Raw genomic sequence first — 23,729 nt, forward strand, 5'->3', positions numbered from 1 at the left:
GCCTGTAATTACCCGTGAGGAGCAGGGAAGACACCAACCATAGGATACTGGAGGAAGGGCAGCAGCAAGGCTCCGGACCTCTCCCATCCCAGCCATCACCAGGAGAGAGAAAGCAGAGTCCTTTTAGGAGTCTCCTTGGGGCCCTCCTTCAGGTCTCTCCGCATCCCGGGGGTGGATTTGGTTTGAGGTGGCTTGGGAGAGAATTTAGATTGGAAGCTACAGCCAAGGCTCCAGAGCCGGAGCCCCCAGGTTCCAGGGTGGGATTGGGGGCTCCCAGCCTCGCTCCCTTTGACTCCCCCCAGTCCTAGCGGCGGGTGAGTCACCAGAGCGCTCCCTACATAGCCTTCTCTCGCTGCGGCGCGTACCAACGCGCGGCCGCAGGGGGAGTCAGAGGCACCGGCGTCCCCCGGCGGCCGCGGCGTCCCCTCCGCCACCGCCGCAGGAGAGGCGTCTCCAGCTCGAAGGCCCGCGCTCCAGGGTGGAGGCGGGGCGGGGCGCGCGGAGCGGGCGCGCGGCGGCTCGGTCCTTGGACGCTGAGGCGGAGACCTCCCCGCGTCGTACTTGGTACGCGCCAGCGGGGAGGCCAGGCCCAGCCCCGGCGGTACAATAGGGTTGGGCCGCGGCGGGGACTGGGCCGGCGCCGGGCAGAGAGCGGGATCGCTGCCGGATCCAACAGCCACCGGGCGCCCGGCGACTCCGAGCCTCGCAGGCCACCAGCCGAGCCGGCTCCGACCTTCCCCGGAGCGCCCCCGCCTCCGAGTCTTGCCCGCCGGGCCGGGCCGGGCGTGATGCGCCGCGGGACCCCCGTCCTGGCCGCTGGCCGCCGCCGCCGCCGCCGCTGAGACCCCAAGACCCCCAGTGACGCCGCAGCCATGGAGAGCGGCCCACATGCAGAGCCGGGTGCCGGCGCACCCCCAGGTATGCCGGGATCCACGCACAGGAGAGATGGGGGGTCGCGGGGCCTTGGGAAGGCCGAGAAGGCCAGCCCGCTGGGCGGGGACCCCCTCCCCCGCCGCGCCCTCTGACCACTTGGAAGTTTAAAAATAAAGGCTGCAGCGGCGGCGGCTCGGGGCCACCGACGCATCCCCTGACAGCTGCCCCCTCCCCCACTCCGGGCACTGGGACGCACTGGGCGGCGGGATCCGCGAGGACCGGTCCCGGGACTTGGAGAGACCCTTCCGCCCCGGCTTCTCCGCCTGCACCCCCAGTCCGACCCACCCCAGGCCCTGGTGATCCTCTTCAATTGAGCTGGGACGTCTATATCCCACTTCAACCCAGGCGGGCAAGTGTGACCCCAGCCTGAATGTGTGTGTTGAGGATCCAGATTCTCAGGCCATACCGAAAACTAGGCCCTGGCGCCCCCCACGCCCAGGCCCTGGCCCAGACCTCGCCCCTACCCCATCCCTCCAGCTGCCGCGCAAAGGGCCTGTTGCTACTGCGGGCCGGCCGGGAGTGGAGGGGAGGGCAGGGGGAGGTCTCTAGCGGCGGCTGCCAAGTAACCCGCCGGATAAAGACGAGGGGGAGGGGGAGGCTGCATTGTTTGGGGCGAGGGCGGGAGCTGGGAGGTGGGCCGCCTCCTCTGCAGCCTGGCCTACTCCGGAGCCCACCCAGCCCGGTTTGGGGAGGAAGGAGACAGAAGTAAATCTACGTATCCGACCACCCTCCTTCCTAGCCACTTTAGGCCTGAATCTCTCTCGAGAAATGAGGTGAAGGCACAGGGCCGCACTCCCGGGACCTGCCACATCATTCCGCCCTCGGCCTGAGGCCTGATGCCTACCCTCCCCCCCCCCCCCCCCCCCCCCCCCCCCCGCTCCGTCCCCGGACACACATACTCCAGGCCCCAGACCATCAAAGCTACCCTCTCCTCCCCTCACCCCACAAACCACCAGGGCCCTGGACTTCTGCAAATCCCATTCGGATCTGAGAGCAGCTGATGAGGGGGTGGGGACAGGTTTCTGGTTGGGCCCGGTGCTGGAGGGAGGGTTTCTCTTTCTCTTTCTTCCTGGAAGGGGAGGGAAGAGCATGATTACTGTGGACCCAAGTTCCGTTCCCACTGACTCAGGGGGGAGGCGGCCCCAACCTCACACCTCCTTAGAGTCCTAGAGCCTAATCCCTGCCACCTCCCTGACCCCCGGGGCGTGGGCCCAGCATGAAACAGTGTCTGTGGGTGCGGAGAGCCCAAAAGGAGGCGGAGCCGCTTGGCTGTGGGTGGGCTCCTCCCCATGCCAGCGTGGGTGCTTCCAGGGGACCTTGTGGGTGTGGGAGCTGGAAGGCGCAGGTGGGGGAGGGGCTATCAGACTGTTGCGGTTGGGGAGGTTTGTAGGCTGTGCTGGGACAGTGACACTTGGGTCAGTCTTGTCTCTGCTGAGCCTGAGAGGGGACACCCAGGGAGTCCTAGACTGGTCCATTTCACTTGCTTACCGGCTCTCTGCATCAGAGGGGCACAGGCACTGCTGTGTATATTGGGGCCTGAATGGGCCTGATTACTGGGCGGCAGATGAGGGCCTGAGTGAGTGTCTAGTTTATAACTAGATGCCAGGTGGGATGCCAGGACAAAATATGAGGGCATGGAGGGGGGGCACACTTGACTGTACTGAAGGGCCCGAGGGGGCCTGCACACAGGGTCCTGGGTTGGGAAGACTCTTCTATACACAGGGGCCTGGGTAGAATTACAGGAGACCCTGGATCAGGCTGGTGGATGAGCCCTACACAGAGAGAAGGTGAAGGTGACGGGAGCCCCCTGTATAAGCCAAGGGCAATAAAGGTGATGCCCATGGCATGTACTCTGTCAGGTTTGAGGCATGGGGCTGTGACACTGAGCGCATGTGGCATGATCCCTGCCCTCTTTGAGTTCCCTTTGCACCCTGGGCATTACTAGGAGGCAACATGGAGCAGGGGACAGGTGTGGACTGGAGCAAATGACTTGCCTCCTCCAGCCACAGTTTATGCCCCTGGAAAATGGAGGTAGTGTTATCAAACCTTGTGGGGTTAATGTGAGGGTTAGAGCGATGTGCTAAAGGAACCTGGCACAGAGACGCCCGCAATACAGTGTTATTACCATTATTGTGGTCATGCTCATCAGAACTGGTGCCAACAGGGAGGTACAAAATATGGGGGAGGTGAGGACAGGAATTGGGAGCTGGTTTGCTTAAGAATGTGGACTCTGGAATCCAACCGTTTAAGTCTTCCCCGTCATCACTTACTGCTGTGTGACCTCAGGTAAGTTGCTTAACCCCTGTCTTAAATTTTCCCATCTATCAAATGAGAACAATGCCAGAAATCATCTCATGGAAGTACCGGGATCATTAAATTAGATGAACACATGAAACACTTAGCCCAGGCCCTGGCACATAGTTAGTGCTCAATAAACTCGAGCTATTTGTTTCTTTTGTTTATCGTTTTTCATTCCTTTGGAGGCCTGAGATGGAGGTGTGATTAAATAGAATTTCGGGAGGTAAATACGGGACAGAAGGGCTGGGGGGCCACGTATGAGCCAGGATGTATCTGGGAAACGGGGGAGGGGGGGCTGTGCTTGAGGTAGGGCAGTGGCAGTAGGAGAGAGACCCAGCAGGTGCGTGCAGACAGTCATCCGGCACACCACAGTGATGCCTGCCATGTGCTGGCTATGCAGATGGCTGTGAAGTGAATCAGAGAGTCACTAGCCTCAGGGAGCTCCTGACCCAATGAGGAAAGTCGAGGTGTTCACTGCAGGGAACCCCAGGCTTAAGGCGAATACAATGGTCAGTGGGCTATGCTTGTGGAAGGCTTCACAGAGGAGGAGGCATTTGAAGTGGACCTAACAGGAGGAGTAAAAGTTAGCAAGACTGGCACAATGGGCTACATCCCTACATACAGCAGCCAGCCTAGCCGGTGCCTCACACTGACAGCTTCATCCCTGCCTAGGCCAGTGGGCCCAGTAATGAGGCCTCTAATGAGCCCCTAATGTGCAGTCACACATATGCAAATGAGGAGGAAGGGGCATCGGGCCAGTGTACTGGCCCTTTCCCTCAGGATGGCCATCAGCTGTTGGTGGGGCAGGGCCGAGGGAGGGGGAATGAGCTGAAAGCAGGGCCCTGACGAGAGTGGTGGCACTTGAGAGCGGCCAGGGCAGGTCTACCAAGACTGGAAGTGAGGCCACCAGCAGCAGGGAGCCATGTCCTCGGTTCCCCACTGGGCCTTGGGACAAGTGAGGGAGCCAAGGAGCCAGGCCCAGATAATGCAGCTTTGTTGGCTGTGGTAGCGCTGCCTGGCACCCGGGGCACAGCCTGCGGCGTCTCCTCCGCCACCTCTCAGCTGCAGCTCTGCCCCGAGGGGAGCAGAGAGCATGGTAGGGGTAGATAGCATGGTATTGCTGCCTCCATCAGTGCTGCTCACGATTTCTAAGAGGAGGTGTGGGTTCTCACCAGGGCTAAGTCCAACTTATCTCCAGCCTCCTATTTATTAAGGGCCTTCTCTGTGCCAGGCATGATGCTTAGCCTATCATGTGCATTGTCTCATTTGATCCTCAAAACAATCCTTGAGTAGGGCCTAATATTATCCCCATTTCACAGATGAGGATCAAAGAGGAAAGTCACTTGCCTAGAGCCACACAGCTAGGAACTGACAGAGGCAGGATTTGAACCCAGGTCCGTCTGACTCTAAGCCTCTGCCCCAGACCTCTAGGCTGAACTCCCATGGCTAAGCCAGCCAGTGATAGAGTGTGACCTGCTTCCCTTGCATGACTGATCTTGGCATCTTGGCATCTCGGTCTTAGGGACCCTGTGCTCTGTTCTCTGGCAGGCACGGTAGAGCCAGCAGAGCCCTGGGTCTCCTGTGCACCTTGCTCGGCTGGAGTCTGAATAAGTCAGATCAGAAGGAGGCCCTGGAGCTAGGCAGTGGTGACAGCACAGCCACCAGGCCATCCCCAGGCCCCTGCCCTGAGCATCTCTAGGCTCTCGCCCCGCGGCCCTGCTGAAGCTGAGGGAGGGCCTGTGGTGGGGCCTGAGCTGCGGCATGGGGTCATTTCCTGCCGCCTAAAATAACAGGAAGTGGGTGCTCCTGATTGGAGGCCGGGAACAATGGCCGCCAACCAGGCCAGAGAGCTCCTTCAGATCTGCAGTCTCAGTTGTGATTCCGGCTGTATCATCCACCGGGGCCCATGGCCTGGCCCCAGTGCCTTGCCGCTCGGGGCTGTGGCCCAGGTTCTGAGGACTGCTGGAGCAGGCTGCCGCGCTCTCAGAGCTGCCTCAGCGCTACTCTGGCCAGGAGGAATGCTGCCCCCTAAGGGTCTCCTCTGTCCCAGCCCCACAATTAGGCGTCTCACAGAGTTTGTCCTTCCTGCCTCCCCCTGCCCTGTCCTCCCAGCTCAGATCTCAGATCTCTCCAGGAGGGGAAACCCGGGGGTACAGAAGGCTGTACCCCTTTGAGTGAACTTGCAGACTGTCACGCTGCTTCGGGCCCATATCCCAGCTTTGCCACTCACCAGCTGTGTGACTTAAGCAAGTATCTTAATCCCTCTGAATCTGTTTCCTCGTTTGTCAAGTGGGGTAATGACATCTACCTCATAGGACTGTGGTGAAGATGAAAGGGACTGATGCCTTTAAAGTGTTGAGCTGTGCCTGACACAGCATTAGCTATTGCGGCTGTTAACAGGACTTTCCCCTGGTCCAGGGAAAGGAGTGCCCAGAAGGGGCAGGGCAGAAGCGACCTGGGACGGGGCTGTATACGCATGCTGGGAACATTGTGCCTCTGAGTGCTGTGTGGGTCTCTGAGGCTTCATCTGTGCCTCCGAGGGGTGCCTGGCTCCATGTGTGTGTGTCTGTGTGTGTCTGTGCGTCTGTGTGTCTATAGATTTCTAAATCCCACTAAGTCTGATTCCCAAGTATATAGCAGGGAGAGAGAGAGGAGGAAGAAAAGAATGTGTCCTGTCTCTTGCCATTGTTGAGGCTCCGTTCGCGTTGTCTGGGTCTCTCTCTCTTTCTCTCCCTCTCTCTCTCTCTCTCTCTCTGTGGTATGTAGTCTGTCTGTATATGTCTTTGCCCCTCTGTTGAGCTCACCATCTTCATTTGTCTGCCACCTGAGGACCTCCTGTGAGAGCCGAAGGCTCTGGCTACAGGCGCCCATCTGTGTCTTGCTTCCTCTCTCTACCTCCCCATGCTCCCCATCCAGGGGTGCTGTCCATGCAACCCCCTCTGAGAGCTCTCCCCTGGGCACTCCTTTGCTCTGCCCCCCTGAAGGAGGGCCACTCTCCCCCACCTCCTGCCCAGGTGCCTCACTTCCTGCCTCCTGGTGGCCAGCCTGGGCAGGAGCCTGCCATACCCTGCATTCCTGCCCTCTGAGCTCAGTGCCTACCTGCCGCACCTGCACCCTTTACCATCTTGAGGGTAGCCTCCCTGGGGGAACTACCGAATCACTTCCTTCTTCAGAGAACAGGCAGGAACCTCGAGGAGGGGCCATGTGATGCCTACCAGAAACAGTGTGACATAAGAGTTCTGTCATCAGATAGCCTTGGGTTCAAATTCTACCTCTGACACTGACATGAGCAATTCACTGGCCTTGTCTGAGTAAGTTTTCTCACCCGTGAAACAGGGACCATCCATAGAACTTTCCTTTTAGAGCTGTCAGAAGAATGAAATGAGATGAGGGAAAGTGCCTGGCAGACGGTAGAGCATCAATACATTAGCTTGTTTCCCTTCCTGGGCTTTGTTGCTTGCAGGGCACACGCTGGGCTCCGATATGAGCAGGATCCAGAGGGTTCAGGGAGGCGAGGCTTTGGAGCAGCTCGGGGTTTTGACACTGAGCTGGCTCGGTGGCGTTCCCTAGTACCCCATCCGCCCATGCGTGTATCCATCCGTGTGTTCATGTTTTTTTAATTTTTTTAAATATTTATTGATTATTGAGAAACAGAGCGTGAGCAGGGGAGGGGTAGAGAGAAGGGGAGACACAGCATCTGAAGCAGGCTCTAGTCTCTGAGCTGTCAACACAGAGCCCGACGCGGGGCTCGAACCCACAAACTGCGAGATCATGACCTGAGCTGAAGTCGGGTACTTAGCCAACTGAGCCACCCAGGCGCCCCTCCATCCGTGTGTTCATTAAACAGACACAGAACCCTTGCTCTGTGCCCGCAGGCCAAATGTGAGGCCCTGGGCGGGAAGGAGTAGGACCCGGTCTCTTCTCTCCTTGAGCTTTCACGCTGGCGGGGACAGGGGCAGCCGGCAAACGGAAAAGCCAGACTGAGTTGTCAGCATTGTGAGAGGACTATTTGGCCCAGCAGCAGTTGTTGCTATGGAAGGAGGGAGGGACCGGAGGAAAGGGATCAGCTCCCGGAGCGTGGAGATGGGGCGTAGCAAGCACCCTGAGACAGGTGACAGGCCCTCCAAGAGACGTGGCCCCGATCTGTCGGCAGACCCCATGTACAATCCTTCTTGGAGCTCTTGAGAAGATGAGACTTTCTGTGACCCTGTGGTCAGCGCCTCTACCTTTGCCCTGCTGATGCTCTGTGTGCCAAGAAATAAATACAAACTATCTGCCTCTTATCCAGTTCTTAGCAAATACTTCTAATAGATAGCAGCAAAGCAAAATAAAAGTAACAGTAGCTAAAGCCTCACAATTTGACACAGGCCAGAAATAAAATGCAGTGGCTGAAGGATCACGCTTGATGCGTAGAAGTAGCAGTAATCAGAAATTGGTTGAACTGTATCATATAGATCACCTACCGAGTGATTCATTTGGCTTCCTATGACCTTGTCCCAGTGGCATTTCGTCAGGGTTGGCATACTTCTGAAGCAAATATTTGTATTTAAGGTCAATAGTCCGCCGGGTCAAAAGAGATCCAAATGTCCTGTTTGCCTCTCGAAAAGTCTTTCTTAAAATTTTTTAATGTTTGTTTATTTTTGAGAGAGAGAGAGAAAGAGAGAGAGAGAGAGAGAGAGAGAACATGAGCAAGGGAGGGGCAGAGAGAGGGAGACACGGAATCCAAAGCAGCTCCAGGCTCTGAGCTGTCAGCATAGAGCCTGATGCTGGGTTCGAACTCACGAACCGTGAGATCATGACCTGAGCTGAAGTCAGACACCTAACTGACTGAGCCACCCAGGTACCCCTCTTGAGAAGTCTTTCCTGTTGAATTGCTGGAGTCAAACATTCATTATTATTTTTAACTTCTACCTGAGTGCCTCGTTCAGGAAGCTGCCCAAATTCAACTGAGATGGCGTTGTTTTGCTTCCCTTCAAGTGTTTATCCCTTTGCAACAAATTACCACATGGATTTACTCTGTTTTTGTTTGGTTTTGTTTCTTCTTGTTGTTGTTGTTTCAGCTCCTGAACAGGGACTCCTTTTTTTTTTTTTTTTTTAAGTCATTAGCCTCCTTTTTAATTTAATTTATTTTAAGTAATCTCTATACCACACATAGAGCTCGAACTCACAACTCTGAGATCAAGAGTTGCATGCTCTTCCGACTGAGCCAGCCAGGTGCCCCAGATTTACTCTTTATTAGAGTAAAAATCTCCTTCTCTATGCACTGTTTTAGGCCAGAGTGGCTTCCTGGTATGGCATTTTATTCTCATTCGACAGCATCTCATGACTGTGTCTCCATGTACTTGGTACTGTGGTAGCCGCTGGTGGTGTGGCAGCGAGCAAAGCAGACATGGCCTAGCCCTTGGAGGACTTCCTCCCAGTCTAAGGGGAGGCTGACAATAACAAGAGAGGCACACAAAGAAGTTTAAAGTTGTATTAGTCACAGTGCTCCAAACAAGAGGCACACAAAGCCATGAAAGAATTTATCCTGATCAGAGAAGCCAGGGAAGGCTTCCCTGAGGAAATGATGTCTGAGCTAAGATCTGAAGGCTAAATGAGGTTTAACTAAGGAAAGAGCAGGGGCACCCAGGTGACTCAGTCAGTTAAGCGTCCAACTTCAGCTCAGGTCATGATCTCATGGTTCATGAGTTCGAGCGCAGCGTTGGGCTCTGTGCTGACAGCTCAGAGCCTGGAGCCTGCTTCAGATTCTGTGTCTCCCTCTCTCTCTGCCCTTCCTCCGCTCACGCTCTGTCTCTCTCTCTCAAAAATAAATAAAACACTAAAAAAAAAAAGAGTAGAAAGAGCATGTGCAAAGTCCCTGTGGCATGAGGGAGTATGAATGGTTATCAGAATCAAATGGTGAGTGTAGGAGGAGCACAGAAAGCAAGTAGAGAACATGCAGAAGAGATTCAAGAGGTGCAGGAGATGGGGACAGGGACTTCAGACTATGCTGGACTTGTAGTTTGCGCTCAAGAATTCTGTTTTTATCTTTAGAGCAATGAGAAGCCACTGGGAGGTTTCAGGTGTCGAAAAGTATCATGATCAGATTTGCATTTGGAAACAATTACTCTGGCTGCCCCGTGGAGAGCAGAGTGTGAATGGGTGGTGGGGAGAGCAGTGGGAAGATGTAGTCATCCAGGTAAGAGAGATGCTGATGTCAGCCAAGGTGGAGTCCATACTTATTTCATTCAACAGAGAGTTGCGGAGCACCTATATGCCGGCCCTGTTTGTCTTGGAGACAGAACAAAACAGACACACATGGGTGCCCTCATGGAGGTTATCTTCTAGAGATAGGAGACAGGGTTAAAATGGTGTTCCTACTTGTAGAGAAAAAATAGAATTGGAAAGAAAACATACAGTTGGAAAGGGGAAGGAGACTTCCACTGCAGTTCGTAATTTTAAATAGGGTCAGGGAGGGTGTTAAGTGAGAAGTGACATTGGAGTAAGGACTTCGAGCAAGGGAGGGACTGAGACATGCTGAATCTGGGGGCAGAGAATTCAGAGAGGACGGTAGGCAAACAGCCCTGTGGCAGGAGCGTGCCTGGAACAGTGGCTGGAATAGACTGAGCAGGGGGCGGGGAGAGGAGGAGGAGATGAGACCCAAGAGGTAACAGGCTGGAGACGGGGATCCAGATGTCCTCAGAGGCCATTGTAGGGCCTTTGTTTTTTCCTTCGCAGGAGATTGGAGGATTTTGACAGAGGAGTGACTTGCTCTAACTTATTTTTTAAAATATTTTTAATGTGTATTTATTCTTGAGGAAGAGAGCGTGTGCGCATGCGTATGTGTAGGGGGGTAAGGGGCAGAGAGGGAGACAGAGGGTCTGAAGTGGGCTCTGCACTGACAACAGAGAGCCCAATGTGGGGCTCAAACTCCACGAACCATGAGATCACAACCTGAGCTGAGTTGGACGGTTAACCAACTGAGCCACCCAGGCACCGCTGATCTAACTTATTTTTAAACGGAATCACTCTGCTGCTGTTTTGAGAAAAGATGAAAAGGGAACAAAGAACGGCAGCAGGGGGTCTTTATTTTATTTTATTTTTAAGGCTTTATTTTTTTAATTAATCTCTCCACCCAACATGGGGCTTGAACTTACAACCTCTGAGAACAGGTTGCAAGCCCTACCACTGAGCCAGCCAGGCACCCCAGCAGGGAGTCTTTATAGGGGATGATAGTGGCTGAACCAAGATGATGGAAGTGGAGATGGTGAGAAGTGATTGGATTCAGAATAGACTTTGCACATTGAGCCAAAAAGATTTACTGAGAGATTAGATGTGGGATGTGAGATTAAGAAAAGTTTCTACAATGACTCCCAAGATTTTTGGCCTGATAAACTGGGAGGACGGGGGTTGCCATCAACTGAGATGGGGAAAACGGGGAGGAGCAGTGTTCTGGGGGGAAGATCAGGAGCTCATTTGGGGATGTGTTAAGGCCGGGGTGTCTAAGACACGCACGGGTGTCTAATAGGGAGTTGTATGAGCGAAACTGGAACTCAAGGGAGAGGCCTGGGCTGGACATACAAACTTGGTCGTCATCAGCAGAGCAATGGTATTTAAAGCCATGAGTCTGGATGAGGTCACCAAGGGAGTACAGGCAGATGGAGGAGAGATGAACTCCGCCACTGAGCCCCAGGGCACCGGCGCTGAGAAGTTAGGCAATTACAGAGGGATCTGCAAAAAAGACTGAGGAGTCACGGCTAGCAAGGTACACCAGGAGAGTGTGTTGTCCTCACAGCCAAGTGCAGAAAGTGTTCCAGGAGCAGTGAGGGATCAGCTGTGTCGAGTGCAGCCCACAGGTTAGCAAACCGAGGACCGAGAAATGGCTACTGCTTTCACAGTGTGGAGGTCACTGGTGACCTTGAGAAAAGCAGTGTCGTGAAGCGGTGGGGGTGAAGGCCTGACCCAAGTGGACTCTTGGAGCAGAAATTGGGAGAAGTGGACAGATTCTTCTGAGGGGGTGTTGTTTGCCGAGCCCCCGCCGGGTGCCAGAGATGAGGTACCCATTCACTGTTGGAACCAGCAACTCAGCGGGGAAACTGAAGCTCAGGCAGGCTCAGGGCTGCCCAAGGGCCCGCAGTAGAGCTGGGATGTCCCCCCCAGGCCTGTTTGGCTCTGAAGCCTGAGACCTTCTACCCCACTGCATCGGACGGCCGAGTGCAGGTCTTCCCAGGCCTCATCCCTCCCCCTCCCAAGCTGTACACCGCCAGTCAGGACCTAGCTGGAGATTCACCATCTTGCTTGGTGGGTGTGATTTGCCTAGGTGTAGACAAACATCTACCCACCAGTTTTCCTTGCAACATAGTAGCACGCACAGGTGCTAGAATGACAGTAAGCAGGCCTCACCCTCAGCCTTCAAGCTTAGTACTCACACACCTAAGCTTTCTGGCCCCAGACAGCCCTGGGTTCAAATCTTGCCTCTGCCACATGCTATTACTATGACCCAGGCAAATCACTTAGTGGGGTAGGCTTTGACTGTCTCATCTGTATAATGGGGGTAAGACTCTGCCTCTCAGGGCTCACATGAGGATACAGGATAGGGATACAAAGGGCTAGCTTAGCCCCTGGGATACAGTAAACACTAAGTGATTGCTGCTGACTTTCTTGCCCACCAGAGTTGGAAAGGAGTTCGCAGGTGGCTGGGAAGTAGACCAATAGTGGCCAGGCAGCCTTCTGGTGTGGGGAAAGCTGGGTGGGCTGTCATGGAGCCGAGGGGCTGCAGACTTAGATGGGATTTAGGGAGACAGGGCCTCTGCTGGGGCTCTTGCCTGGAGCCCAGGAAACCCCAAGGGAAGGAATGAGGGAAAAACTGAGCCTCAGATTTGGTTACATAACATGTATTACTTCATACTACCTTAAACAGAGACAGAAGACTGTGATTGCTAAGAGCATGGACTCTGGTGACAGACACTGGGTTCGAGTGCAGGCTCCTTCACTTCCAGCTGAGTGACCTCAGATTGCTTTACTTTTCCCCATCCATAAAAAAAGATATTTATAGTGTCTTCTGCCTGAGTATTTTCAATAAGGACTAAAATGAATATGTGTAAAATGCTTTGAATATAGGAGCTCCTGAGAGATATATCTCTGTCAAAAGGTTAATGTTATCACTAAAATCACAATCTTGTGAGGTAGGTACTATCTTCACAGGAGCTGAGGCACAGAGAGGGTCTGTAACTAGCCCAAGGTCACACAGTTAATGGGGAAGCCAGAATTCACATTCAGATAGTCTGCCTTCAGAGCTCATATTCAGCCACAGGACACCTGTCTCCCTGAAAAAGGTGCCCAGAGTCCCAAACGTGATTCCTTAGGAGTGTCCTCTCCCTACACACACATTGTTACCCACAGGGACGGGGAGTTTGCCACCTCCCGAGAGGGCCAGATCTCCCCGAGGAGAGGACTTAGTCCTCACTCCGGTAAGAGCGAAAAATGTATCCTTAGACTCACCTTCCCGTGCTCCCTGCTCCCTACGCCTAGGCTCTGTGGCTGTGTCTGCATTGTTCCCTTCAGTGCTCAGAGGGTAGCAGCAGACGGCAACAGGGCTTCTGGCAGAGCTTTACGAGACCCACAGGGAAGGGGCGGGAAGTGTTTGCTGGCATGTGAATCATGCCAGGCACTTCACTGACATCCCTACTAGCTTGGGCTCATTATCCCCATTTTACAGAGAAAAATGGAGACCTAAAGAGGTTGAATAGCTTCACCAAGGTTACCTGCTGGGAAAGCATGCCCTCCCTTCCCGTCTTGGGCTGGTGGAATCAGAATTGGGCCTTCATCTGACTGATTCCAAAACCTATCTCTCAACTCTCCATGACATGCATGGGCTCACATGTGTGCATATCCACATACATACCAAGTCATGTGGCTTCCTTACTTGGCATTTTGCTGTCTTTTACTGGGATCTTGCAGTATTATTGTCTTAAAAAAATTTTTTTTTAATGTTAATTTATTTTTGAGAGAGAGAGACACACACACACACACATACAGCATGAACCGGAGAGGGGCAAAGAGAGAGAGGGAGACACAAAACCTGATGCAGGCTCCAGGCTCTGAGCTGTCAGCACAGAGCCCGACACGGGGCTTGAACCCAGAAACCACAAGGTCACCACCTGAGCTGAAATCATCTGCTCAACTGACTGAGCCACCCAGGTGCCCCGGAATATTATTGTCTTAAAAGAAGAAATCTACGGGTGTTTGGGGAAGGAAAAAAGACTACAAACTAAAAGTAGCTTGCTGCCCCGCCCCCACATTGGCGATTTAGCAACATGGCCTCCCACTTGTGCCCAGGTTCATGGCCTTCCTCTTGGCCAGTCCCCCGTGCCCTGCACTGGCACCTCCGTGTACCAGGCCTTGAGTTGGGCACTGTGACCCCGAAGTGAAGCAGAAAGGTGGGGGAGGCAGACGTTACCACTTGGTACACCAAGGACTACCAATTTCCTCTTAGTTTTTCCAATACACCTTGCTCCCACCTGCCCCTTTGCAAATACTCTTTGCCTTGCCAGAACCCTCTCCCCTTTGCTTCGCCAACTCCAGGTCATCCTTTAGCGCTCGGCTTGGTCGTCACTTCTTCAGGAAGCCCCCCAAATGCAGGCTAACCATCTCTGCTGTGTTACCCTCAGACATAGTACTTGTTCTATGCTGTAATTGCCTAGCTATTTGTCTGTCTACCTGCTAGAAGGCAGGCAGGGACCATGGCTGTTTTCTCACCATGATATCATTAGTATCTGGAACAGGGCCTGGCACACAGAAGGCACTCAATAAACATGTTGTGCGAATGAATGAATAAGTCATTTGGACAAGGGAGAGAGCTCTGTGCTGAACTCAGGGCACGGGCGTGCCATCTGACTCTCTTTCTTCTCTTGTGTTGGTCTTCCAGCTGTGGCAGCCAGGACCCCCACAGAGCCAAGACCTTCTCCAGAAGGTGACCCCTCCCCACCGCCACCACCACCACCGATGTCAGCCCTGGTCCCCGACACTCCCCCAGACACCCCTCCTGCCATGAAGAATGCCGCTAGCCCTAAGCAGCTCCCACTGGAACCAGAGAGCCCCACAGGGCCAGTTGGGCCTAGATCAGCCCCCCAGCAGGAAGAGTCCCCTTTCTCAGAAGTGAAGAGCAGGGGACCCACCCCACCAGCCACAGGCCCCCGGGACTCCAGGCCTCCTCGAAGGAGCAGCCAGCCATCCCCGACAGCGGTACAAGCCTCCGACAGCCCTTCCGCCAAGCAAGGTATGTGCGCTGTCCCCAGTCCTGGGCCAGACTCCTCGGCTAAGCTTCTGGCCACAGATGATGCCCCTGGAGGGAGTCTCCAGGGCCCAGGAGGAGATGGGGATGAGGCCTGCGGGAGGGCCCTGAGGCTGACTCCCCATTTGGGGTGAGCCTCTGACCTAAGTCTGTTCTCATTCCCTTGTGTAAGATGTAAAGAAGGCAGGAGAGAGACACAAGCTGGCGAAGGAGCGGCGAGAAGAACGGGCCAAGTACCTGGGTGAGTGTTGGGGAAGTGGCATCGTCCCCACCATCCTCCGCTTATCCGCAGCACCGACACTTCTGAATGCTTCATTACGTGCACTGTGCTAAGAGCAGTGCGTGCATTATCTCATTTAAGTCTCTCGACCCATTCTGAGGATGGGGAAACAGAGGCTCAGAGAAGTGAAATTATTTTCCTAGGCTGCACGACTAGTGGAATACCTATGATACTCAGACCCAGAAGCCTCACCTCACTTTCAATCCTGGGCTCCTTTTTTTCTTTTTTTTTTTAAGTTTATTTATTTATTTTGAGAGGGAGGGGAGGAGCAGGGAGAGAGGGAGGGAGAGAATCCCAAGGAGGCTCCATGTGGTTGGCATAGAGCTCTGTCCGGGACTTGATCTCACGACTGCAAGATCATGACCTGAGCTGAAATCAAGAGTCCTGAGCTGAGCCCCCCAGGCCACCCTCAGTCCTGTGCCCTTAATCACAATTCATGAAACTCTGTCCAGCTGGCTCCAAAATAGACAGGGATCTGGCCCTAAATTCATTTCTCCCTTCGCACCGAGAGACCATGAGGCCAATGGGAGAGAAATAGACTTTCCAGCAGGGAAATCCATCTTCTGAGATGGGAAGCCCTTCAGTTTGGGGGTGGGGGTCCTTCAGTTTGGGGGTGGGGGTCCTGGGGACCGAGGCATCTCACCTCCCAAGCAGGCAGGAGAAAGACCCACCGGGGGGTCGGGGTACCCGGGGAAGGCCGCCCAGTTGGAAGAGGCCGTCCAGGTTGGCCTGGCTGCCGCGGACCCTGTCACACTCTCGGGGCCCCTTTCCCACAGCGGCCAAGAAGGCAGTGTGGCTGGAGAAGGAGGAGAAGGCCAAGGCGTTGAGGGAGAAGCAGCTCCAGGAGCGCCGCCGGAGGCTGGAGGAGCAGAGGCTGAAAGCCGAGCAACGCCGCGCGGCGCTGGAGGAGCGGCAGCGGCAGAAGCTCGAGAAAAACAAGGTGCGTGCGTGCCGCCTGCTGGCCGGGTACGCGTGGCCTATGTTCTTGCGCATGCGTGCACACACCTCCGTGCCCTGCCTCCGTGTCGTCCGTGCCTCCGCGGTAACGTCTGTGTCCGTGTCTGCAGTTGTGTCCGTGAACGCACCACATCTGGGCACGTGTGCTTCTGCACACGCCGGGGCGCGCCCCTGGGACCGTATGCTGTCAGTGCGAGTATCTGCGTGCGTGTCCCGTGTGTGCACGTCTGCCTGTATGCAGACGTGTGTCTATGTGAGTGTGCTGAGCTCCAGGACAGGAGGAGCGCCCTGGCTTGAGCCCTGATGAGGAAAGGAAGGAAGAGGTGGCCCAGCCCTGCTTGGGGGCGTGGGGGCGGGGGTGCTCAGGCTAAAGGGAAAACATAGCCCCAAGGTCAGGATCCTCAGCGCCATGGGGGACACGGCCCTTCCTGGGAGCCCTAGGCAGGGAAAGTCCCACCCCATCCTCAGAGAAACAGCTCATACATCCAGGAAATGACTCAAGAACAGTGAAAAGCTCCCCAAGAACAAGTCGGAAGGGATCTGTTACAAATGGCCTTTAACCATAGCAAGGATTCGGTAACCTTGGTTACCTGCAGTGAGTCAGGGAAAACCTCTAGGGTGGGGGAGGCTTTGTCACAGGAGAGAGAAGCGGCCTTTCTCCCAGGTATGACGGTGACTCTGAGCCCGGACCTTTCCCCTCTCCCCTCTCCCCGCCAGGAGCGCTACGAAGCAGCCATCCAGCGGTCGGTGAAGAAGACGTGGGCCGAAATCCGGCAGCAGCGCTGGTCCTGGGCAGGAGCCCTGCACCACAGCTCCCCGGGACACAAGACCAGTGAGTGGGCTGGAGGGCCTAGTGGGTGGGAGGGTGGGGCTGGCCTGACTCGTGGGACCAGGGACCAGCTTTGGTGCCAGGGGCTGGCAGCACCCCGCAGCAGGTATGTCTTGCTTCACGTGACTTGTGTCTTCTGGAATGATCTTGTAAACCAAATTGTCCCTTCCCAAGGACTTCTGCTCTCAAGTCACAGATGAATTCCCTTCATTTGGTTTGCTCTTCAAACCTCTGTCACCTTAGATTAGTCTTTTTTGCTCCTGTTATTACTATTAGTTGATGATACAGAAAAGAACACTTTAATGCCTTGCAGACATTGGGTATTTAAGAAAACTGTCACCCCCTTAGGTCCCTGTCTTGGGAGGTAGATTTGTGTCTCTGAGCTTTCTTCATGTAGGGCCATCAGGATCTGGGTCTGGTTCTTTGCCGGCATGTTGTACCGCTGTGTTTGGATGTCTTTGTGTAATGGCAGAGTTCGGTATTTCCAGCTGTGGACCTTCTGTTGTATGTGCTCATGGGCCTGTGCGTTGTGTGTCATAATATGCGTTTGTTCGCCTTGGTGTGTTTATGGCCTTGTGTACCTCAGCGAGGGCTCCCAAGTCAGACAGAACTGGGTTAGGATCCCAGCTCTGGCACTTGCGGTGTGACCTCTAACATCGCGATATCACTTTGTTCATCTGTAAAATGGGGATAACGATACTACTTGCCTCCGAGGTTGTAGGTAGATGTTTGGGAGGATCAAATGAGGTAACATATGTGTGGTGCCCAGCACAGTGCCTGGTACATGGTAAGCATCCAACAAATGTGAGCTGTTACAAATATCGTGATGAAGTTGCTTCGATGTGTTTGTGCCTGTGTGCATCTGGGTCCCACCCATTGTCTGTCCGTGTTTGTGTTTCTGTATCTGCGCATGACTGCACCCCCATGTGCATGTGGAAGTGTACCTTTCACTCTATGTGCCCGTGCCTGCATGTCTTTGTGTGCCCGTATGAATGTGTGGATTTGTGTGAGTGACTGTGACTGGGGGTTCTTCTGTTTAGGAACGTCTCTGCATTTGTCCCAGTACGTGGGTGTCGTAGCCATAGCGCCTTGGCAGGGCAGTGCCAGCAAGCGCCGACACTGGGTGGCTGTGGGGGAGGGGTTGCAGCGCCCAGCCCCAGGGAATGGCTTCCTGGCCAGAAGGCTATAGTTTCTCTAGTTCAACTCCATCCCCTTCCTCTGTTCCTTCTCCATTGACTCTCCCCCAATCCAGGTTGTCTCTGGTCACCTCTCCCCCACCCCCTCCTCCCAGAGCCAAGTCCGCCTCCTCCTCCCCTTCCTAGCCTGCCCACTCCTCCCTCTCCCACCCTGCCCGCGGAGCATCCTGCATGGAAGGCCTCAGTGCCCCCCCTGGCTCCTGTCCGGCCCGGCCCTAATGCCGTGTCTTTTCCCCTCCAGGTGGGAGCAGGTGCTCCGTGTCGGCAGTAAACCTGCCTAAACACGTGGACTCTATAATCAACAAGCGGCTCTCAAAGTCCTCTGCCACGCTCTGGAACTCCCCCAGTAGAAGTAAGAGAAGGCCTAGCCCTCCTCCCTCCAGAGCCCCTTGTAGCCCCCACCAAGCCTCCTCCAGAGCACAGCAAGAACCCCAGGTCCCAGGAGCCCTCACATACTCCGGTCTCCATCCCCACTCTACCCCACCCAGGGCTCTGCACCCCTCAAGAGAGCTGGGTGTATGGGTCTGGACCCTGAGGACAGAGGTGTGCCCTGCAGGGGAGGAGAACAGAGACAAAGGGCAGTGTCCCAGCAGACAGAAGGCCTGGCTGGGGCCTCAAGAGCAGGTGGAGGTGGGGGCGGGGATGGGATTGGGGGTAGGGGTGGAGATTGGGAAAGGGCGGGCTCTCATCTCCAATCACAGCCAGCTGGCCTAGGCCAGCCATAGGCAGGTGGCCTTGCTGCCAAGTACCAGACTAGCCTGGGTGCTGTGTGCGCAGAGGGGGCCCCTTATTCTGGCTCCACCCTGGGGGGCCCAAACGACCCCACCCTCTCTGCCTTCAGATCCCTAGCCATGGCCTCAGCTGCCTCCAGAGGTGCGGGCAATGAGGGTGGCATGGCCCCTGTGTTGCGGCCATGCCCTGGTGCTCACATGTGAAGGGGCCATGGTAGGAGTTATTTATAAATTTCTCCAGCTTTTATTTGGTTGTTCTGTTGCCTAGCAACCAGATCAGCTGCTGTACCAACTCCACCTGACTGAAGCTTAAAAATAACCCAGCAGCTGAGGGGACAGAGCAGGGTGGCCCAGGCCAGCCAAGCCCCCTAGCAGCCTCTCTCTGGCATGGGACACCACTCAGGAGCACAAGGACCCTCACTGTCCCCAGTCCATGGGGCCATGCCTCCCCAGGCCAGCCCTCTGATAACAGGAGGAGCCGGGTGCTACAGTGGGGCACAGGAGTGGGCAGGGAAAGTGGCAGAGGGGGCCCTCACGCCATGCAGGCCATTGCCCTGGGAAGCATCTTGTTGCCTGGGTCTGCGGTGAAGGTCAGGCTCCAGGGCAGACAAATGGGGCCCCACCCGACTGGGGTAAGCATCCTGGGGAAGCCCCCCTGGGCCTACCAGGGGGATGGTAGTGGACAGTCCCCTGTGCGCCTGCCTCCGCGCTGCGACCCTCGGCGGTAACCTGCCTCCCGCATTCTCCCTCTAGATCGCAGCCTGCAGCTCAGCGCGTGGGAGAGCAGCATCGTGGACCGTCTGATGACACCCACCCTCTCCTTCCTGGCACGGAGTCGCAGTGCCGTCACACTGCCCCGCAATGGCCGGGACCAGGGTAGGGGCAGCGGCTCTGGGAGAGCCCCCGTGAGGGGCGGGACAGGGGCCGGACTCGCCCATGGGCCGCGCCCCGACCGCACTCATCCCTCTGCAGCCGTGCCCGTGTGCCCGCGCTCGGCCTCCGCCAGCCCCCTGACGCCGCCGAGCAGCGCCCCCCGGAGCGCGCACCGCTGTGCCCCCGCTGGGGAGCGCGGGGAGCGCCGCAAGCCCAGCGCCGGGGGCAGCCCGGCCCTGGTCCGCCGCCGGCCCGAGGCCTCACCGGTGAGTGGGCGGGCGCGCGGGGTTGGGGTCGAGGGGGCCCGGCAGGGAGCAGGGCGGGGCCGGGAGAACGTGGCACCGTTAACTTCCGCCCCCCCCTCCTTCCCTCCCCTCTTCCCCTGCCTTTCCAGGTGCAGAAAAAGGAGAAGAAGGACAAAGAGCGGGAAAATGAGAAGGAGAAGAGCGCCCTGGCCCGGGAGCGCAGCCTCAAGAAGCGCCAGTCACTGCCTGCCTCGCAGCGCTCTCGCCTCTCTGCCTGCAGCGCCGAGCTCAGGTGGGCGCACGGTGGTGCCTGCGCGGCATCCATCCATCATCCGTCCGTCCGTCCATCCATTCACAAATATTTGTTGGGCACCCACCCCTGAAGTGAAAACGAAAGCTCCTTGAGGGCAGATTTGTTTTGTTTTGTTTGAGCGTTTTGATGGCTGAAGCACAGTAGCACCTAGAGCCGCGCCTGGCATTTGGTAAGCACTCAACAAATACCCGCTGAATGAATGAAATGGACCTGCCTGGTACTGTTCTGAGTGCCGAGGACACATCGGTAGCCAAACCAGGCCTGGTTCTTGCTCCTATTGATCTTATTGGCGATTGGAGAGACAGCCAGTAATCAGAGGCTCACAAATGAATATGTGATCACCAACTAGGATATGCTCTAAAAGGCACTAATCTGGTTCTGTGAGAACACATAAGGTGGAGAGTGCTGAGCCAGCCTCGTGGGGCGGGGGGGTACTTCCTGGAGGAAGTGACATGCTCAGAGGGGCTGAACGTGTGTGGACGCTGTGCTCAAGGCCTAACCTATTCTTCCTTTTCTCTCAGTCCCAAAGGCAAGGCGCGGCCATCCTCTCCCTCCACATCCTGGCAGAGGCCTGCCTCCCCCTGCCCCAGCCCAGGGCCGGGCCACGCTCTGCCCCCCAAACCGCCGTCCCCTCGGGGCACCACTGCATCACCCAAGGGGCGGGTTCGGAGGAAGGAGGAGGCGAAGGAGAGCCCCAGTTCAGCAGGACCTGTGGACAAAAACCAGAACAAGGGCAAGACCAGCGACGAGAAGGAGCCAGCAGCCCCCGCCTCACCAGCTCCCTCGCCTGTGCCCTCCCCCACCCCCGCCCAGCCCCAGAAGGAGCAGCCCGCAGCTGACGTCCCTGCGGGTAGGTTGTAAGGGAAGCCAGCTTTGCCTGTGTGGCAGGGGTGGTCAGAGAGATGGGCCCAGAGGTGCCTGGGGACTGGGTGTTGGGAGACAGGAAGAGGGGGCTCTTTTTTTATTTCTTTAAATTTATTTTTGAGAGAGAGACAGCGTGAGCAGGGGAGGGTCAGAGAGAGAGGGAGATACAGACTCTGAAACAGGCTCCAGGCTCCGAGCCGGCAGTCAGCACAGAGCCCGACGCGGGTCTCGAACCCACGAACTGCGAGATCATGACCTAAGCGAAAGTCGGACGCTTAACCGACTGAGCCACCCAGGCGCCCCAGGACGAGGAGGCTCTTGCCCTCAGCAGGTCTGGGCCCAGAACACAGGCCAGAGGGGAGAAGCACACCACTCTGAGCTGATGGCGGGAGTTGGGTGGGTGGGTCTCCCTGAGCTCCAGGAAGCACGGGGCATGCAGTGGTGATGGCGGTGCCTGAGCTGGTGTGTGCTGACTCCTGGTCCTGGATCCCACCGCAGATACTGCTGTCCCGACCTCACCCCCAGCCCCTGCACCACCAGCGACCCCTAGCAAACCCATGGCCGGCACCACAGACCGAGAAGAGGCCACTCGACTCCTGGCTGAGAAGCGGCGCCAAGCACGGGAGCAGCGGGAGCGTGAGGAGCAGGAGCGGAGGCTGCAAGCGGAAAGGGACAAGTGAGTGAACCCGTGGGGACTGCAGGGGCCCTCATGGAGGCCGTGGAAGAAGCGCAGGACGGAACCGAGTTTCCTCCGTCCCCCAGGCGCCTGCGAGAAGAGCAGCTGGCGCGGGAGGCCGAGGCTCGGGCCGAGAGGGAGGCGGAGGCCCGGAGGCGGGAGGAGCAGGAGGCGCGAGAGAAGGCGCAAGCCGAGCAGGAGGAGCAGGAGCGGCTGCAGAAGCAGGTGCCCCCTCCCCCCTCCCCTCCCGGGGCCGGCGGGGCGCGGGCGCCTCCTGGTGGCGGGCTGGGGGCTGGCCCGGAGGGAAGGCTGAAGTCCGCGGCTTAAAGCTCCCCGGGACCTTGGGCAGAAAGAAGAGGCTGAAGCTCGGTCCCGGGAAGAGGCGGAGCGGCAGCGTCTGGAGCGGGAAAAGCACTTCCAGCGGGAGGAGCAGGAGCGGCAAGAGCGCAAAAAGGTCTGCAGAGCCGGGCTTTGCTCGTGTGGACGGGGCCGCGCTCTGTGCCGGGTTCTGGCTTCAGTTACTGGGGCTGGCGGAGGCGGGGGGGAGTGGGCCCTGCCTTGCGCTTCTAAAGGCAGACCAAGAAGCAGTTGGGGTGAGTTCTGGTTCCTTGCGGGAAAGGACTGGTATGAGCTGGAAGGGCCCTGGGCGGACAAGGGGCTGGCGGGTGGGAGGTGTGGGAATAGGGCAGCCCTGGGGCCTGACTGATGTGGGGCCTCCACACAGCGCCTGGAGGAGATCATGAAGAGGACTCGGAAGTCAGAAGCCGCTGAAACCAAGGTCAGGATTCCCCAAAGGCAGCGTTGGCAGCGGGCGTCCGGTTAGGAAAAGAGGTTGGGGGTGGGGGGCGATCAGGGTCTGGGCTGCGAGAGAGAATTCAGCACCTCAGTCGGGTGGGGCCCGACATCCCTGGAGTCTGACTGCTCTTCCAATTCAAAGCAGAAGCTGGACAGAAAGGAGGCAAAGGCCAACAGCTTCAGCCCAGGTAAATGCCCTCTTCCCTGCCATCTCTGTCCCCTTTGCCACTCATCCTCACCCTTCCTCCTCTCCCCAGCCCCTAACCGATGGGCATTCCTTCCCTGTGACAGACCCTGTGACAGCCGGGGAGGCTCGGCCCTCAGGGCTGCAGAAGGAGGCAGTGCAGAAGGAGGAGCTGGCCCCCCAGGAGCCTCAGTGGAGGTACCAGCCACCGATCCTGGGCCCCCCCCCAGCAGGGAGGCAGGATCACACTGGAGCTGTGGGGGGTCCTGGGGGTCCTGGCGTGGGGAGGTGCCTGAGTGTTGGCCCTGCATCCACAGCCTGCCGAGCAAAGAGTCACCAGGGTCCCTGGTGAACGGCCTGCAGCCTCTCCCTGCACACCAGGAGAATGGCTTCTCCCCTAAGGGGTCTTCTGGAGACAAGAGCCTGGGCCGAACGCCAGAGGCACTCCTGCCCTTCGCAGAGGCAGAAGCTTTCCTCAAGAAAGCTGTGGTACAGCCCCCACAGGTCACAGGTAGGGAGCCCTGACCTTCTTCCTGGCGGCCAGCCTTTCTTGACTCTCCAGCCCCGCCCTTTCTTCTACCTCTGCCCCAGGCCCTCTCGTGCTCCGCCTTGAAGACCCCCAGACATCTGGGCTAGGAGGCCTGGTTTGCCTTGACTGTTTCCCCTCCTGCTTTTTTTCCCCAGAAGTCCTTTAAGGGGTTGCCTTGGATCCAGGCATAGCTATGAGGGCTCCTCTGCATCATCTATCAGGATGTCTGGAAGAGAAAGAGACAGAACAAAGCCGGAAGTGGCCTGGACCCCTGGGGGTGGGTCCTCTCTTATTTTTAATCTGCACCTTATAGACTGATGTCTCTTTGGCTGGAGCCAGGCCCCGCCCCTCAGTGCATTCGTGTGCTCACACGCGCGGACACCCCCCTCCCGTACACACACGTACACTCACGGCCTCTCTGGCCTCCTCCCTTGCGGAAGGGCCACCTGTAGTATTTGCCTTTGTTTGGTGGGGTACAGTGGATGTGAATACTGTAAATAGCTTGTGCTCAGACTCCTCTGCGTGGAGGGGGCGGGTGCAGGAGGCAGACCCTCCCAAGACTCCCTGGGGTGATCTTCCTCTCTCTCTATTTAACTGTAACTGAGGGGGAACCCAGGGCTGGGGATTAGGGGGCACCTTGGGCCACAGGATACTGGTTGCTTTAGGGGTACCCATGCCCCCTGCCTTCGCCTGGAATCAGTGTTATTGCATCTGATCAAAGTTCTCCAGAAATAAAGTGAGAATAATTCTGCCA

The 23,729-nt window shown here is 56.7% G+C and overlaps 1 protein-coding gene across 3 annotated transcripts; it reads left to right on the forward strand.

Moving 5' to 3' along the window:
- Positions 1-569: 569 nt before the first annotated feature.
- MAP7D1 (MAP7 domain containing 1) lies at positions 570-23,729 on the forward strand. 3 transcript variants are annotated; one of them, XM_039251734.1, is made up of 18 exons: positions 572-918; positions 14,138-14,488; positions 14,676-14,744; positions 15,560-15,723; positions 16,458-16,572; positions 18,007-18,117; positions 19,250-19,372; positions 19,469-19,635; positions 19,764-19,906; positions 20,449-20,777; positions 21,290-21,467; positions 21,554-21,692; positions 21,817-21,921; positions 22,192-22,245; positions 22,408-22,450; positions 22,554-22,644; positions 22,764-22,957; positions 23,131-23,729. In XM_039251734.1, the coding sequence occupies exons 1-18, from the start codon at positions 873-875 to the stop codon at positions 23,139-23,141; spliced, it is 2,433 nt and encodes an 810-aa protein (XP_039107665.1). In that variant the 5' UTR covers positions 572-872; the 3' UTR covers positions 23,142-23,729. The 3 variants fall into 3 exon arrangements, with proteins under 3 accessions (XP_039107664.1, XP_039107666.1, XP_039107665.1); XM_039251733.1 differs by having other exon boundaries at positions 570-918; positions 19,250-19,635; XM_039251735.1 differs by lacking the exon at positions 18,007-18,117 and having other exon boundaries at positions 570-918; positions 19,250-19,635.

The sequence above is a fragment of the Hyaena hyaena genome, unplaced genomic scaffold, assembly GCF_003009895.1.
Source record: "Hyaena hyaena isolate Hyena2069 unplaced genomic scaffold, ASM300989v1 scaffold_397, whole genome shotgun sequence".
Classification (NCBI taxonomy): Eukaryota; Metazoa; Chordata; class Mammalia; order Carnivora; family Hyaenidae; genus Hyaena; species Hyaena hyaena.

What these genes read in the sequence shown, in the direction of transcription:
- MAP7D1 (XM_039251733.1), top strand. Translation starts at nt 873, where the DNA reads ATGGAGAGCGGCCCACATGCAGAGCCGGGTGCCGGCGCACCCCCAG. An exon ending in CAGCCCTTCCGCCAAGCAAG is followed by an intron (nt 14,489 to 14,675) that starts GTATGTGCGCTG and finishes CCCTTGTGTAAG; the next exon opens with ATGTAAAGAAGGCAGGAGAG. An exon ending in GCCGGCCCGAGGCCTCACCG is followed by an intron (nt 19,636 to 19,763) that starts GTGAGTGGGCGG and finishes CTGCCTTTCCAG; the next exon opens with GTGCAGAAAAAGGAGAAGAA.